This window comes from Chelonoidis abingdonii, chromosome 12, assembly GCF_003597395.2.
Source record: "Chelonoidis abingdonii isolate Lonesome George chromosome 12, CheloAbing_2.0, whole genome shotgun sequence".
In the NCBI taxonomy this organism is placed as follows: domain Eukaryota; kingdom Metazoa; phylum Chordata; order Testudines; family Testudinidae; genus Chelonoidis; species Chelonoidis abingdonii.
Genome location: NC_133780.1, coordinates 3,873,310 through 3,890,271, shown reverse-complemented (window position 1 = coordinate 3,890,271; position 16,962 = coordinate 3,873,310). Strand labels below are relative to the sequence as shown.

Here is a 16,962-nt window from a genome sequence, read left to right as displayed (position 1 = left end):
CCAAGATTTTTCTTGAGCCACAACAGCTAATTTACACCCCAGTGTTTTCTGCGTACAGTTGGCATTGTGTTTTCCTCCGTGTCATCTTCCCGCAGGGCGCACTGAGGAGCTGGAGCGGAGAAAGGGGGGTTCTGCACATGCCTCCCCCCCCGCGTGTCAGAGTCTTCCCGGTAGCACATGACAGTGACGTCTGTCCGCGCTAGCCACGGGCTCCCCGCTGCAAGCGCCCATAGGCTGCGGGCTGGGCCGGGTCCCTGTCTCGGGGCTGCGCCCCTGGGTGTTTGCGCCGCGCCAGGGTCCAGCTCCGGCTCCGGCTCCGGCTCTGCCCGGCCTCGGGTCTCAGGTGAGGGTAGCGCGTGTCCCCGAGCCGAGTCCAGGGACGCGGACCCCCCGCGGACCCTCCGGCTCTGGCTGTTGGCGGCTCCCTGGCGCTGGAAGCCGCCGGCTGGGGCTGGAGCGCAGGTGCCTGTTCCCCAGTTGCGGAGCAGCAGGGCCTGGCTGGGGACGGGAGGCGGCGGCGGCTGGCGGCCATTCCCCACCCCAGCACGGCGCCAGGAGCGGAAACGAGCTCTGGGTGGGGAGCCGGGGCTCCCAGCGGCCCCGGATGCGGGAGGGGAACAGCCGCGGGGAGCCCAGCGCCCCTGCACGAAGGGCTCGGGTCCCTTCCCCAGCCCCACACAGTCCCGTCTGACCCCACGCCAGGCCTCTGCAGGTCGGGAGCCTGCTCCAGCCCCTGGCCCCCACTGCGCTGCCATCCGGACTTTTAACAGCCTGGTCGGTGCTGCCTAACGGAGCCTCCAGGGCCCTTTTCCGCCAGGTTCTGCTGGGAAGCTGGGTGCCTGGGAATCTTATGGGATGTAAGAAAAAAGGGTTCGCAAAACGAGTTTTGCATTTAAATCTGATGATCTAAAACCGTGGTTCTCAACCGGGGTCTGGGGGCCACAAGCAGGTTTCAGGGAGCTGCCAGGCAGGGCTGGCATTAAATTTGCTGGGGCCCAGGGCAGAATGCCAAAGCTCCATGCATGGGGGTGAACCCTGAGGCCCCGAGCCTCGCCACTTGGGGCTGAAGCCCAAGCCTGGGAAGCTAAGGCCCCATCTACACGACGCGTGAAATTCGATTTTAGATACGCAATTTCAGCTACGGGAATAGCGTAGCTGAAATCGAATATCTAAAATCGAGTTACTCACCCGTCTTCACCGCGCCGAATCGATGTGCGCGGCTCGCAAAGTCGAATCCGGAACTCCGTTTGTTTTGGTGGAGTTCCGGAATCGATGTAAGCGCGCTCTGGGTTCGATATATCCCCGTCTAGACGAGACGCGATATATTGAACCCAGAGCTTTCGATTTTAACGCGCCGAAATGGCGCGTCGTATAGACGTGGCCTTAGTTTCCTGGGGCCCCTGTGGTGTGGGGCCCCAGGCAGTTGTGTTGCTTGCTACTTTTATATGCAGAAAAACAGGTGTGGCACAGATGGGCCTTGGAGGTTTTTATAGCATGTTCCAGGGGCCTCTGAAAGAAAAAGGTTGAGAACCCCTGACTTAAAGTTATGTATCCTAGTGATGACTAGGTATCGTAGGTAATAATACAGATAAATAAGAAGGCAATAATTTGTAGTTAGTGAATTTAACTCATTGGTTTTAGTCACCATGGGTGGGATCAGCAAAAAGACTTAGATGCCTGAGTCCCATTACGGTCTTTCACAAGGACAAGCTCCAGCTTAGGCCCCACGCGGCCTTCTTACCCAAGGTTGTGTCTCTATTCCACATCATGCAGGATGTCTTCCTGCCTGTCTTCTACCCAAAGCCTCACAATACCTCTCTGGAACAGAAGGTGATTTTAGAAGAGCCCTCGCCGTCTATATAGACCGTATGAGACCATTCAGAAAGTCAATGCAATTGTAAGTGGCTATAGCTGAACGCATGAAATGGAGGCTAGTTTCCTCACAGTGCATTTCCTCCAGGATTTCAGCTTGTATCCTTGCTTGTTGTGATCGGAGTAAAAGTGCGTGGGTTACACAACCACTCAAAGAAGAAAAGACAGTTTTTCACCTTCTTGTAACTGTTGTTCTTCGAGATGTTGCTCATATCAATTCCATACACACACCCCTTCCCCAATGTCGGAGCAGTTGGCAAGAAATAACTGAAGGTGTGGGCAGGGTCTTATATAGAGTACCATATTGGCACCACTCCATGGGGCTCCACTGCTGGCCTGACGAGTCATCACTAGGGAAAACCTTCCGGCAGTCATGCATGCACCTAATTGGCATTGAGCAACCACTGGAAGAAGAAGTTCTGGTGGCATCTCCTTCTTTGGCTTTTGTGGTCACTAGCCCGTAGATTGCAGAAAGGGATCTAGGGCTCATTGGGGACCACAAGCTAAATATGAGTCAGCTATTGCAAAAAAACCAAACATCATTCTGGGCTGTTGTCATAGATAGCTAAGGGTTAATGTTTCTTTTACCTGTAAAGGGTTAACAAAGGGAACCAAACACCTGACCAGAGGACCAATCAGGAAACCGGATTTTTCAAGCTTAAGGGAGGGAATTTTTGGGGTGTTTCTTGGTCTTGGGTCTTTGTTGTTCTGTGCTTCTCTCAGCTATGAGAGGGTGTATTTCCCAGTTCTTCTAATCTTCTGTTTCCAGTTGTAAGTACAAAGTTAGCAAAAGTATAGTCTTTTAAATTGTTTGCCTGTATTTGCATCTGTGTATTTCTGGTAGTGGAGTCTTTGTGTGTATTTGGCTATAAGTTACTTTAAATTGTATTGTTTTGGGGTAAGGCTTTTATTCCCTTTTCTATTGTTTATTCATATTTTTCTTTTAAAGTAATTGACCTTGTATTTGTCAACTTGATGCAGAACTATGTTATGTGTTTTTCTTTCTTTATATAAGTTTTGCTTTTTAAGACCTTGTTGATTTTTTTTCTAGTTGACCACCAGGAAATTGGTGGGAAAGGAGACGGGGAGGGGGGAACTGCTCTCTGTGTTTAACTCTCCTAGTGTCCCAGGGAGGAAGAAGCTACGGGGAAGAGAAGAGAACTTTTTCTGTTTCCTTGTCTTTGGTTGTCTCTTTGTGGAAGAGAGGAGACATGCTTCTTGGTATTGTGATGTAAGAGGTGCATCAGTAACTCTCAGGTTAGCGAGAGGAATTCTGGGTGGGGAGAGAGGGTGGGGAATGGTTTATTTTCCTTTTGTGTAAGACTCAGAGCCTCTGAGTCTTGGGGTCCCCCAGGGAAGGTTTTGGAGACCAGAGTGAGCCAAGACACTGGAAATTCTTGGCTGGTGGCAGCGAGATAAGATCTAATGGTAATTAAACTTAGAGGGGTTCGTAGCTGCTCAGGTTATGAACGCTAAGGTTCAAATCTGAGTAGGAAGCTATGATATGAGTGGCAGCGAAGTGGGAAGATAAGAATCCAAAGCCAGTAAGATTATTAATTTGCTCTCTTGTAGCTGGTTTATAAGCAGAGGGAAGGGTTTTATTTTTTTTTAAACTGCAACCAGAGAATTTTTTTTTTTCCTTGCTCACCTGCTAGCTGTGATAGGGGGCTATTAAGGTAGCGCAGTCGTTTGTTAAACAAAGCAGCCTTAATGGTCAGCAAAGCACTCCAGCCAGAACACATTGTAAACAACAGAGGGGTTTCTTTTGCTTTTTAACTGTTCGGGAGCGTAGTAAGTTATAAAGACACGGTTGCTAGTCTGTGCCAGGGGAGACAACAGAGAGCCAGCAGTTCGAAAATAACCAGAGGCACCCCATACAAGAAACAAAAACCATGATACGAAGACCTGAAACAGGAGCTAGCAAGACTGGAGGCAGGGGCACAGATCAGAAACACAGACCACAAGCGAGACATGGAAAACAAACTACAAGAACTAGAAATAAAGAAAAAGAGTAGGAGCTAAGAGAAGAAGGCCCGCCACGGAGAGAGCTGGAAATAAAGATAACAAGCAGCCAAGATGCAGCCCACCAGCCGCGAAATGGAAAAACACATAACATAGTCTCTGCATCAAGTTGAAAATACAGGGTCCAATTACTTAAAGAAAATATGAATAAACATAGAAAAGGGATCAACAGCCTTACCCCAAAACATACAATTTAAAGTACTTATAGCCAATATAACCAAGACTCCACTAGCAGATACACAGAGGCAAATACAGCCAAAACAATTAAAAGACTATACTTTTGCTAACTTTGTACTTAGAACTGGGACAGGAGACTGAAGGACTGGAATAGACTCCTCATAGCTGAGAGAGCACAGAACAGGACAAGACCCAAGACAAGTAACAACCCCAATTCCCTCCTTAAAACTTTGAAAAAATCCGGTTTCCTGATTGGTCCTCTGGTCAGGTGTTTGGTTCCCTTTGTTAACCCTTTACAGGTAAAAGAAACATTAACCCTTAGCTATCTGTTTATGACAGCTATATTAGCAGGAGTGTTGTAAGCAAGACACAAGAGGTAATTTTCCTGTTCTACTTGGCGCTCATTTGGCCTCATCTGGAGTATTGTGTCCAGTTCTGGGTGCCACATTTCAAGAAGGATGTAGACAAATTAGAGAAAGTCCAGTGAAGAGCAACAAAAATGATGTGAGGTCTAGAAAACATGTCCTATGAGGGAAGATTGAAAGAAGTGGGTTTGTTTAGTTTGGAGAAGAGAAGGCTGAGATGTGACATGATAACAGTTTTCAAGTACCTGAAAGGTTGTTACAACAAGGAAGGAGAAACATTATTCTCCTTAACCTCAGATAAGACAAGAAGCAATGGGCTCAAACGGCAGCACGAGAGGTTTATGTTGGACATTAGGAAAAACTTCCTGTCAGGGTGGTTAAGCACTGGAATAAATTGCCTAGGAAGGTTGTGGAATCTCCATCATTGGATATTTTTAAGGGCAGGTCAGACAAACAGCTGTCAGGGATGGTCTAGATGGTGTTCGGTCCTGTCATGAGTGCAGGGTGCTGGACTAGATGACCCCTGGAGGTCCCTTTCAGTCCTATGATTCTATGATTCATGTATTAGAGCGTAAGCGTTCGTCAGCTGGAGCCTACTTCATCAGATGAAGTGGGCTCCAGCCTATGAAAGTTTATGCCCAAATAAATTTGTTAGTCTTTGAGGGGCCACAGGACTCCTTGTTTTTTTCCACCTAGCATGCTGGCTCCCTGTTCATTTTTATATGCGCATGTGTGCCTAAATCAGCCTTGTGGATCACAATGGTGTTTCTTGGATTTTCTTGCCACCTGAAAGCTAGGAGCTATGATGCAATGCCTGAGTCCTTTGTGGCTACCACTCCGCATTTGTTAAGACTTTAGAGCAGTGGTTCTCAATGCGCGTACCATTGTGGGCTGCATACAGTGCTATGTGTACGGTGCTGCGGATGTCACATGGGCTGCAGCTGTGTGCTGATTGGGCCGCAGGTTGAGAACCTTCTTATACCTAGTTTTCATTCATAGATTGGACGAGCAAAACAAGCTTTCCTGCTTTTTCAGCTCCTAATCACTTTCTTAACTTTGAATAAACTGAAATGAAGAGAATGGTCTCGCTGTACCTGCACAAGAGGCACTGCTGTCCAAAGCTGCTTTAACAAACTGTCACCGATGCTTAGTTCAGTGGCTTGACTTTCTTCAAGACTTCATCAGCAAACATGTTCTGTTGGAATATTATTCCTTTTAATTGAATGTGAATTATTTTAATGGATTATAGTAAGTTTAGGCCTTGACATAGGTTGTCATAATTAAAAGTTTAATTTTAAGTTGGTTTATTTCAAAAGTATTTAAATAAAACCACCAAATTTTAAACCACTGATTTTTTTATGTAATCTGGGGGTAGGGGAGGCTGAGTCCTATAGAGTCCTGTGTTTGTGCTCCTCCCAAACTCCACTTCCCTGGAGTTGCCAGTGTAGGAGGAGGCACTACACACGGTTCCGTGTTATGCGCACTTGCCTTTTATGTCTGGAGTGTGCACATCCCTGTCTGCACCCCACCCAGCATCACTGCGTCCCTCCTCTGCTGAATTCGGGGGGGAGGGATGAGAGGAAATGGGAAATATTCAGTGAGGGGCTTGATGACCTAGGAAAAGAAACCCACTGACCCTTGTGCTATACTGACTATGTGATTTCAGGTTCTAGATCAGCCGGGAGAGGAGCTGAAGCCATGGAGGATTGTGTAGCTGACTCTGCCACAGCTGTGTAAAGCTGGTTCTTGCTGCTGGTGAGAGGAGTCCAAGTTGATGAGAGTCCAGCACCCGCCACTGCCTCACTGAGAGGAGAGATGAGGGAGAGAGAGGAAGCAGATCCCTCTGAGCAGCCTCTTAATGGCTCCAGAGACTTGAAGAGCAGAGGAGAACCAGGTAACTGGAGTTTCCCTGCCTAGCAACAGGCTGAAGAGAGATGCTGACTTTCAGTGGTGGGTGTAACTGCCCCCGCATCCCACCCCAGTGCAGCAGGGGCTGGATTCCTTCAGTGCATTCTGCTTGTTACTTGCCGCTGCTCTTTAGAACTGCACATCTTCTATCCTCTTTGGCTCACATCTCCCTGGGTCGCTCGTGTCACTGCTCTTTTCTTCTGTTCATTTGAAAAAGTCAGGTCCCCTCTCCCGTGTATGAGCAGCAGGCAGGCTGAGGTGTCACACTCCTAACACATGCAGAGCCCTGCCTCTGTGCATGGCAAGGAACAGGTGTAGCTGCCTGTGGCCACTGCACATTCATTTGTGTTTTGCCAGTGCACTTATTGTGCCCTCAGATGTGGCTCTGGGCACTAGAGAAGAGGCTTTGCAAAGACTGAACACCCACAGGCGTTTTCTGGATTTGCTCTCCCTGCTACAGAGGCTTTCTTCCAAAATTCCTGCCAACCTTTGGTTGTTAATTATGACAATTCTCTGGCTATTATTTTTATCCATGTAAACGGCTAATCTCTTTTTTAACTTTCCTAAATTCTTGTTCTCAATTTCCTGTGGCGGTGAGTTAGAATAATAGATTATTAGAATTGGAAGAGACCTGAGAACGTCATCTGGTCCAATCCCCTGCTCAAAGCAGAACCGACACCAACTAAATCATCCCAGCCAGGGCTCTGTCAAGCCGGGCCTTAAACCTTTAAGGAAGGAGATTCCAGCACCTCCCTAGGGAACCCATTCCAGGGCTTCACCACCCACTTAGTGAAATAGTGTTTCCTAATATCCAACCTTGACAGCCTCACTGCAACTTGAAACCATTGCTCCTTGTTTTGTCGTCTGCCACCACTGAACAGCTGAGCTCCATCGACTTTGGAACCCCCCTTCAGGTAGTTGAAGGTTGCTATCAAATCCCACCTCACTCTTCTCTTCTGCAGACTGACTAAGCCTAGTTCCCTCAGCCTCTTGTCATAAACCATGTGCCCCAGCCCTCTAATCATTTTTGTTGCCCTCCGCTGGAGTCTCTCCAATTTGTCAACATCCTTTCTGTAGTGAGGGGGACCAAAACTGGACTCAATATGCCAGGTGTGGCTTCACCAGTGCCAAATAGAGGGGAATAATTTCTTCCCTCGATCTGCTGGCAGTGCTGCTGTTAATACAGCCCAATATGCCCGTGGCCTTCTTGGCAACAGGGGCGCACTGCTGACTCATATCCAGCTTCTCATCCACTGTAATCCCCAGGTCCTTTTCTGCAGAACTGCTGCTTCGCCATTCAGTCCCCAGCCTGTAGCAGTGCATGGGATTCTTCTGTCCTAAGTGCAGGACTCTGCACTTGTCCTTGTTGAACCTCATCAGATTTCTTTTGGCCCAATCATCCAATTTGTGTAGGTCACTCTGGACCCTATCCCTGCTCTCCAGCATATCTACCTCTTTCCCCAGCTTAGTGTCATCTGCAAACTTGCTGAGGGTGCAATTCATCCCATCATCCACATCATTAATAAATATGTTGGAACAAAAATAGCCCCGGGACTGACCCCTGGGGCACTCTGCTTGATACCAGCTACCAACTAGACATGGAGCCATTGATCACTACCTGTTGAGCCTGACAATCTAGCCAGCTTTCTATCCACTTTATAGTCCATTCATCCAATCCATACATCTTTAACTTGCTGGCAAAAATATAGTGGGGAAACTGTACCAAAAGCTTTGCTGAAGTCAAGATATATCACATCCACCACTTTCCCCATATTCACAAAGCCACTTATTTCATAAGAGAAGGCAATCAGATTGGTCAGGCATGACTTGCCCTTGGTGAATCCATGTTGACTGTTCTTGATCACTTTCCTCTCCTCCAAGTGCTTCAAAATGGATTCCTTGAGGACCTGCTCCATGATTTTGCCAGGGACTAAAGTGAGGCTGACCGTTCTGTAGTTCCCCGGGTTCTCTTTCTTCCCTTTTTAAAAGATGGGCTCCATACTTGCCTTTTTCCAATCATCCGGGACCTCCCCGATCGCCACAGGTTTGCAGAACCATTGGCCATTATCTTTGAAATCACATCAGCCAATTCCCTCAGCACCCTTGGATGCATTAGATCTGGACCCATGGACTTGCACATGTCCAGCTTTTCTAAATTGTCCTTAACCTGTTCCTTCACCACTGGGGGCTGCTCACTTCCTCCCCATACTGTGTTGCCCGGTGCAGGAGTCTGGGAGCTGACCTTGTCTGTGAAGACTGAGGCAAAAAAAGCATTGAGTACTTCAGCTTTTTCCACATTGTCTGTCACTGTGTTGCCTTCCCCATTCACTAAGGGTCCCACACTTTCCCTGAGCTTCTTGTTGCTAACATACTTGTAGAAACCCTTCTGGTTAGTCTTCACATCCCTTGCCAGCTGCAACTCCAATTGTGCTTTGGCCTCCCTGATTACACTCTTGCATGCTCCACAGTCTAATGATGTGTTGGCTGGAAAAATAGTTCCTTTCCCACCTTTTTCATGTCACTGAATGTCCCCTTGTTCTTGTGTTATGAAAAGAGATCACTGGGAAGGAGTGAACTACCCCTTAAGGGACAGGCAGGAGGTTATAGCTGGGACAGCCTGGGGTGTAAGCAAGGCAGCCCTGCTCCCGCATAAGTCTGGGCTGTATAGAGAAGGAGAGGGGAATAGGAGCCAGGCAGGCTGCAGCAGTGGTTGTTTCTCTCAGGCTCTAGGAGACCAACCTAATGAGACTTGGTTTCACAAATTAACTTTGGCATCTCTGACGAAGGGTTGTGAGGTGAGGACCATATGAACTGTTTGTTGTAGTTGATTCTGTCCTGAAGCCTTATTAAAAAGGAGATGCTATTTTCTTAATTAGTGTTGGCGTCTCTTTGCCCTGGGCTGTTAAAGCAAATGTACTGCTGCCCATCAAGGGAAATTGAGAGATGCACCCCCAGTGCCACACTGGGCCACATAGGGGTGTGCAGGGACTGCTCACACCTTTACCAACAAAAGCTTCCAACTACGTTCTGTCCCATCCGTATTGCATAGATGGTTCATCCTGGTCCCTCTCATTCTCCTCCTCTCCATGGCGAACAATCCCAGGCTCGTCAATCTCGTGTCATAGTTTCTCCAGGCCCTTGATTATCTTCCACCCTCCTCCGAATCCCTCTGAATTCTGCAGGGTCCTTTCTGGGGATTAATTGGGCTAATTAACCACATAGTGGTGATTTGGGGTATGATCTCCTTCGCAGTCTGGATGGGAGTTCGAGTTAATATTTGTGTCCAGAACAGGGACAGACCCATTTAAGAAATCAAAATAAATATCTGGTGTGTGTCCAATCACAGCCTGATGGCAAATAATTCTGTTTTCTGTAGCACCAGGAGCATTAACGGGTTTTTATCTTCCAGATAACCCAGCTAACAGCACCTTCAAGAAAGCTGCTGTATCTGAAAGTCGAGGTGTGTTCATTGCCATAGTTGTAGTCTTGGTGGTGATCATCATTGCTTTAGCAGCAGCTTTGGGAGGTAAGTTCCCAACCCCTGATGGTTCAGTCTCTGGGTGTGTGGGGTTTTTATCCTTAGTGGCTCACAGCTCTGTGTGTTCTCCTCATGGCTTTAGCAGTCAGGTCAGACAGGATTCTCTCTAGGTTCTTTTAAGGTGTTCATCACTGAGATCATCATAACATTGATGGATTTCTCCTTACAGCCCCTGTGAGGGAGGGATGTGTCCTTGTCCCCACTCACTGATGGGGGAGCCAGGGCTGGTTCCACAAAGAGTATTAAGGTGCCAAAGTCCCAGTTTCAGACACCTGCTAACCCCCTGCCCAGCTGCCACTGAGCCCTGGGGGCGCCTGAGCTCACCTGGGGACAACACCTCAGTGCTTCATTTTCTGCCTCTGGGCGTGTGCTGCTGCTTGGCTCTCAGCACCCAAGGCCTGTTGTACCTATGGGGCAGGATCTGGCAGGCGCGCGTAGGCTGCCAGCCTCTGTGAAATAGATGGGGGGCAAGACCCTCCCACCTTAACCCTGCCCCAAAGGTAGAGCTCTCACCTGAGATGTGAGACCCCAGTTCCAGTCCCCCCTCTGTCTGAGGGGAGACAGGATCTGAGCAGGGGTCTCCCACCTCCCAAGTGAGAGCCCAGCCACTGAGATGTGGGACAGTCTGATGGGGGGGTGGGGTGTCTCAATATTTCCTGTTGAAGCTGTTCCACTTTGATTGAATAATTAAATATTAATTATGCCAAAGAGTTAGAATCCCTCCATAATCTAGTGCTTAGGGCGCCTGCCTGAGAGGTGGGAACTTCTTGTTCTCCAATCCCTGCTCCTCAGGGAGAGGGGGGACTGAAGCAGGGTCTCACATCGGGGGCGAGAGCCCTGCCAGTTAAAGGTGATCAGGGATGTCGTCATCTCTCCCCCACCCTCTGTCCCCAGCCATTTTCAGGGGATGTAGACACCTGCTGTACTCACTATCGCATGAAGTGATGTAGGTACCTGACTCCAGGGTAGGGGGTCCCCACTGCAGGTTGTTAGCAGGGCTGGGCCCTTCAGTGCAGCCAGGGCTGAGGTGCTGAGCTCTGAAAGGGCACAGGCCTTGTCACTGTCCCCTATTGGCTGGCTTGGGCAGCCCCTGTCTAGCACCCTAGCTCTTGTGGATCCTGTTCTTAGGCGCCGCTCCCTCCTTGTTCATTGCGTTTGGAGCCCGGGCACCCAGCTCAGGCCCTGTGGGTCCCATTGTTGTTCCAATGATTTCCTAGGCTAGTAAAAGTTCAGCGTTGCAAGGCTGGATGTCAAACACTGAAGTCCCTTTGTGGATCCGGGCCGAAGTGATTCGCCCTGGGTTGGGCAGGGAGTCTGGCACGGCTGGGAATTGTTTCTGGATTTCCTGAGTCCCTGTCATCCATGGCTCCGAACATGAGACAATCACTCTTTTCTGGCCTCCAGCCCTCTCTGTTGCTCCATTTTGTACCCAGGGACTCTCCCTTCACCCGCGTTTGCATTGATGGACAGACACGGATCCCCTGTCTGATCTTCACTGAGCAGGGTAACTTGTCGTCAGCTCGGTGATCTGAAGTTACTGGCCTGCCCATCCTGCCTCCCTCCCCCCGGCTGTCCCATAGCCGGACTGACGGGCTGCAGCATCTCTGGGATGAGCTGTATTGCTGTGAGGGGAAGCCACGATCCCTGCACTTGAGAATTTAACCCCATAGGTCAGCAATCTCCAAAGGGAAGGCTCCCCAGAGACAGTGTGTGCAATTACAGGATAGTTCCCTTCAGCGTGAGCCTTTCTGTAATGTGCAGCCCCACATGTTGCTGCAGGGGATCGGTGGGGTGCAGGAGGATTCAAGTGCTGCTTGCCGGGGTTATTAGAAGGGGCGCTCACTGCTCCCATGCTCCACTCCAGTGTAGTGAGCTCTGGGATCATGCTGCAGATTCCAGGGGATCTGATGCTTTGATACACGAGATGGGTGAGGACGGAAACCCTCTCAGAGCGGCTGTCAGAACTGAATGGATCTGAGGGACGCTTGTCTTCAAGGCAGCATTGGCAGAGCCCAGCAGGTCTGGCAGACTCTCTGCTTATGCCTCTGTCTATTGTACCTGCTCCCACAAAATCAGTAACTGAAATGACTCGCTCAGTATTCACTCTGTGCTGCTTTCTAGACTGAGCTGCCCAGCTCCATAGATGTGCTCACATCTTCTGTAGCTGCACAGTTCTGAGTCAATGCCCTTTCCCCAACTCAGGAACTTTAAACATTTTCTAGTGATTACTTGTAGGTAACTTTCTTCACAGCAAGGGGGTTAAATTTCAGGGAGGGGCTTAAAAGTGGTTTTGTGTGACTGTCTCCTTGCTGCGTGTACTCCTGAGGGGATTCTGCGCCAACAAATTAAAAATTCTGCGCACAGTATTTTAAAACACTGCAAATTTTATTTGTCAATAATTGTGGAGGCTCCAGCCTGGCCGCATGGAGGTGGGAGATCCCTGCAGTCCCCTACCCCCCAGGACAGGGACTGAATGGTGAGGCTACACCCGACCCTGACACAGTGCAACAGGCCGACTGCAGGGACTGAATGGTGAGGCTACGCCCGACCCTGACACAGTGCAACAGGCCGACTGGCCTGCCCGAGAAACACCCTGGAGGCTGGCAGAGCCCCTCTGTGTCAGGTGCACCAGGTGGGGACAGAAGACTCAGCCTGACAAGATTCAAGTGTGGAGGGACCTAATGTAGAGGATCCAGGTGGGGGTGAGAGGGTTCTTTGTGGGTCAGTGTGGGTGTGGGGATGGGGATCTGTGTGTGTGTGTGTGTGGGGGCGGGGAGCTGGATGCACAGGGGCTCGTTGGGGGTGTTCTGGGTGCAGGGGAAATGGGACTCGGGGCAGAGGAGAGGTCCAGGTAGAGATGAACAGGGCTTGGTGTGGCTATTCCATGGAATAGACTGATTTACTGCACCACTCTTAAACTTCTTTCTCTGACTCCTGTTGTATTAAATACATAACTAGCAGCCTTGTGCCCAGGGTAACTTGCTGCCACATCATGTTACTGAGGCCCAGAGCTCAGCTGGATTCATCAAAGAACTGGCCCCTGATGTGGGTAATGAGACCATGCAGAGTCATACCAGAGAGGGTTCAGTGTAGAAGGGGCACAAACCCTCCTGCTTCAGGCCAGGAGCCCCAGCCACTGACAGACAGAAGTGTCCTTCTGACCCCTCCTGGCAGGCTCTTTTCTCTCTGAATCAGGGTATGAATAGGAATATAAGTCTTCCTGCTTTGGGGCCTAGCTAGCCTCTGACAGCATTTGGGGGAAGGTTCACTGGGGCTGGCTATCCCACCACTGCCCACCAGGAGGTGCATTGCCCTCCCTCTGAAGCAGCTGGTGCTGGCAGCTCTAGAGATCAGCCTCTATCCCACTAGTCTGATCCAGTCTGGCAGTTCCTGTGTTGCTGTTCCTGCTTGTTCTCCACGGAGAGACAAGAGAAGGACGCTCTCTCACCCTGGTGTTCTCTTTTTTAGTGGAAAAATCTAAGCAGCCGCCTCCTTGCCCCGCTGTTGCCTGCTGGTGCCCAGACGGCTGGTTCAGGAACCAAGGGATATACTACTATTTTTCAAAGTCCGAAGGGAACTGGACCTACAGCCAGAGCTTCTGCTCTTCACACGCTGCCTCCCTGGCTGTGATTGAGAGTCTGCAGGAACTGGTGAGAGCACAGATGCTTTGTGCCAAGTCCAGCAATCATCAGCACCACTGACAGGGCTGGAGTCAGGCTGGGCTCAGCCCCTGTAGGGCCAAGGGGAGCCCAGGTGCCTCCCAGGCTGGGTGGCCAGTGTCACTGCAGTTCTAGCAACTGAATCCTGGCTGGACTTAGGGCTCCAACTTCCCCAACCCTGAATCTGCCAGAGCGCAGGTGGGAGACTGCCCCTGTGCAGGGCTGGGCTGACTCAGTCAGCTCCAGGCAAAAGGGCTACCTGGGGCCTGGAGGGGGTGAAAAACTGCTTCCTCAGCCCAGCCCCAGTGTTTCCTCATGCGTGGGGCAGGAGAATCCTGCTAAAGGTGAGGTCTGCTCTGTGTCTGCTTCCCTCAAGTGCCCTGCCCTGGTGGCAGGGGTCAGTCTGCCTTCTCCTTGCAGCTCCCTCTCCCTCATGGCCCTGCTGTGCTCTGAGAAGGGGCTGCTGGGGGGACAGTGACCTTGCAGCTCTATTCCTGCTTCACCCAGTAGGTGCCACAGCCCCAAAAAAGAGGACAGGGGAGGGTGAAGGGTTAATAGTTATCTGATCCCTTCCCCCAATAACAATGGAAGAGGTCTGTAGAAATCCCCTGCTGCCCAGGGCTCTGTGGGGTGTTGGAGCAGCACAGAGTGCAGGTCTAACGCAGCTGATGCATTTATTGCATTTGTAAGGATTCCCTGCTGCCATACAAAGGCAAACTGGACCACTGGATCGGCCTCTGGAAGGACACAGACCAGGTCTGGAAATGGGCCAATGGGACCAAGTTTGACCATTGGTGAGTTTTTCCTTTGTGTTGGGTCAGAGGTGATGGAAATGTCCCACTAGCTGTTTTAACTTCCCCTCCTGCTGAGAGTGGGACCTGGTGCAGGAAAGGAGGATCCAAAGGGGCTGTAAGTGCATAACTCCCCTCCCTGACCTGGGGTGTCTCCCCTGGTCTGTACCTGGCATGCACTGACTCTAGCTCCAGTTGTTTCTGGGTTACAGGTTTCAAATACAAGGAGGAGCAGATTGTGCGTACCTGGATGAAGAACTCACAGTCATCAGCTCCAGCTGCAGCACATCAAGAAAATGGATCTGCAGTAAATCGGGTACCCGTACGAAGGAAGAGGAGCATGTAGTGGGAGGGGACTCATGAACTCAAGGGGAGCGGAGATCAGACATGGCAAAGCCTGGTTCTGGTCCCCCTCATGACCCTATGTGATACAGCCTATTTACTTGTTGTGATGTTCCCCTCTGGTGTTGTCTGGACCGGTGATCTGCTAGGCCACTGCAATCCTTGACTCAGGGAACCAGCCTTACCCTGCTCTGCTGTAAGAACCCTCACTCCTGCGCTGTTCACGCACAGCCTCTGACATGTAAGCTGTATCAGACTACTTGCAAGTGAATGACACAAGCCAATATCTCTGTTCCTAGACACAACCCTAGGAACCTCCGGCTTGCAGTGTCGAGTTATGCCCGATGGATGCTACAAACTTATATAAGTTTGTCAACTTAAAGAAATTGATATGTACCAGGTTTGTTATCCTAAGGGGAGCCCCGACACACTTCAAACCAAACGCACTGCTTCAGGTCAAACAGATTTATTAACTACAAAGATAGATTTTAAGTGATTAGAAATCAAAGCATAACATGTCAGATTTGGTCAAATGAAATAAAAGAAAAACACCTTCTAAGCTGCTCTTAACCCTTTCAATGTCCTTAAAACTTAGATGCATCTCACCACAGGCTGGCTGGTTACTTTGATCAGCAGTGGTGCCTGTAGGTGTAAGTGGAAGAGAGTGAGCATGGCAAAATGTCTCTCTTCTTTTTATCGTGTTTTTTCTTCCCTCATGGCTTTGCGCCCCCTTGAGAGTCAGGTGAGCATTACCTCATCGCAGTCCTAGACTGCCCAAAGGAAGGTGGGTGACTCACCCAAGGGTCTAACAGATTCTTTTGTTGCTGCCTGAGCCAGTGTCCTTTGTTCCTGTGAGGCTGGGATGGGTTTGTCCCATACATGCCCTGACCAGCTGTGAACTGCCTCTCTGCTCTTAGAGTTTTTGCATGGGCTTGTTTTAAGCCATGAAGACACATTTTCAGCCTCATACCTGTATACATGAAATTAGAACCTGTACCCTTACTGTATCACCATAACCATGCTCAGTGCATTATGAGCCTTCCAAAGACACCCACCATGATAAACTTTGCATTGGGTACCACACCATCATTTTATAAGGATGAACTTGGGGATGTAGGATGTCCCCCTGCCATACACAGCATCACACTTGTTTCTTACTCTGCCTCCAGGATTTTCTCCAGTCATAGTTGTCAGTTACCCTAACGCTGGGGCCTGTGACCTTTCTCTCAGGGAGCCTGTCACAGTTTCGGGATAACTGCATCTCTAGCTACCTCCATTAGGTCAGGACTCCAGCCTCCCCATCTCTGGGCAGAGACCCCATTGCGGTCCCTGATTGGGCCACTTAAAGCTGCACAGCTCCCTTCTATACATTGGGTATCCCCAGCCAGCCAGCCAGCCAGCCTAAAAGCCAGCACCTGCACCTTGCTTCTGCTCTGAGCACAGTGCACAGCATGTTCCAGCCATTACAAGCTACCACACTGCCCTTTCTCAGCTCATAAAAGTCAGGAGTGGTAGAGCGAACAAGAAAGATAAAACACTTTCTAAACTTAACAAACTAGACTTTGCTCAATATGACATCTCTCACCACAGGTTCTCAGTAACATGGCTGATCAAACTTTCAGGCCAGCATCTGCTCCCAAAGTCTAATGGCTTTTTCTTTTGTACTCAAGCGAAGAGGAAGAGGGAATGTGGGTTGTTTTTGCCCCTCACTTTTATAGTTCAATCCCTATTCAAGCTGCAGTTTCCTGAAGCTCACCCCTCAAAGCAAAGTTTATTCACGGTAAAGAAGGCAACATGGCTGGTGGTGAAAAGTTCTGTGCTGTTTCTTCTCACCTGTGTTTCCTGAAATGCAGATTTTCCTTATCTCCTGTCTTCTTCCTCTGGCTGTCTTACAACTTATATGAAAACTGAGGGGAAAACAGTCCTTTGTTTCAAACCTGCTTGACCAATGCTGCCTAATTGAGGCCCCATACATTTGAACATGTGCCATCATTTGGGGGAATTTATAACTTTACATATAATGTTGCTACAGCCTTTTCACCATTATATTATTGACCAGCAAGTTATTAGTTTTCAAATGATGCCTTACAAGGTGTATTTTTATAAAGATTATTACAATAGGATGTAGAGTGTGACTACGGAGCACATGCTGTCACAGGGTAGTACCTCTCTGGAGTTTAGTGACTCACCTTAATCAACCTGTACCGTGTGTAGTTCCTGAGGAGCTGTGGTCACCCTCGCCCATGGAGTGGGCCACAAGCAGAGAGATGCCAGTCAGACATTTTAGC

At 49.5% G+C, this 16,962-nt stretch overlaps 1 protein-coding gene across 1 annotated transcript; it reads left to right on the top strand.

The window, feature by feature from the left end:
- Positions 1 to 207: 207 nt before the first annotated feature.
- Positions 208 to 16,752, top strand: LOC116829196 (C-type lectin domain family 2 member B-like). The gene is made up of 6 exons (XM_032787897.2): positions 208 to 343; positions 6,103 to 6,330; positions 9,754 to 9,870; positions 13,351 to 13,532; positions 14,232 to 14,335; positions 14,545 to 16,752. Exons 2-6 carry the CDS (start codon positions 6,252 to 6,254, stop codon positions 14,693 to 14,695), a joined length of 633 nt encoding a protein of 210 aa, XP_032643788.1. The 5' UTR covers positions 208 to 343; positions 6,103 to 6,251; the 3' UTR covers positions 14,696 to 16,752.
- The last annotated feature ends 210 nt before the right edge of the window (positions 16,753 to 16,962 follow it).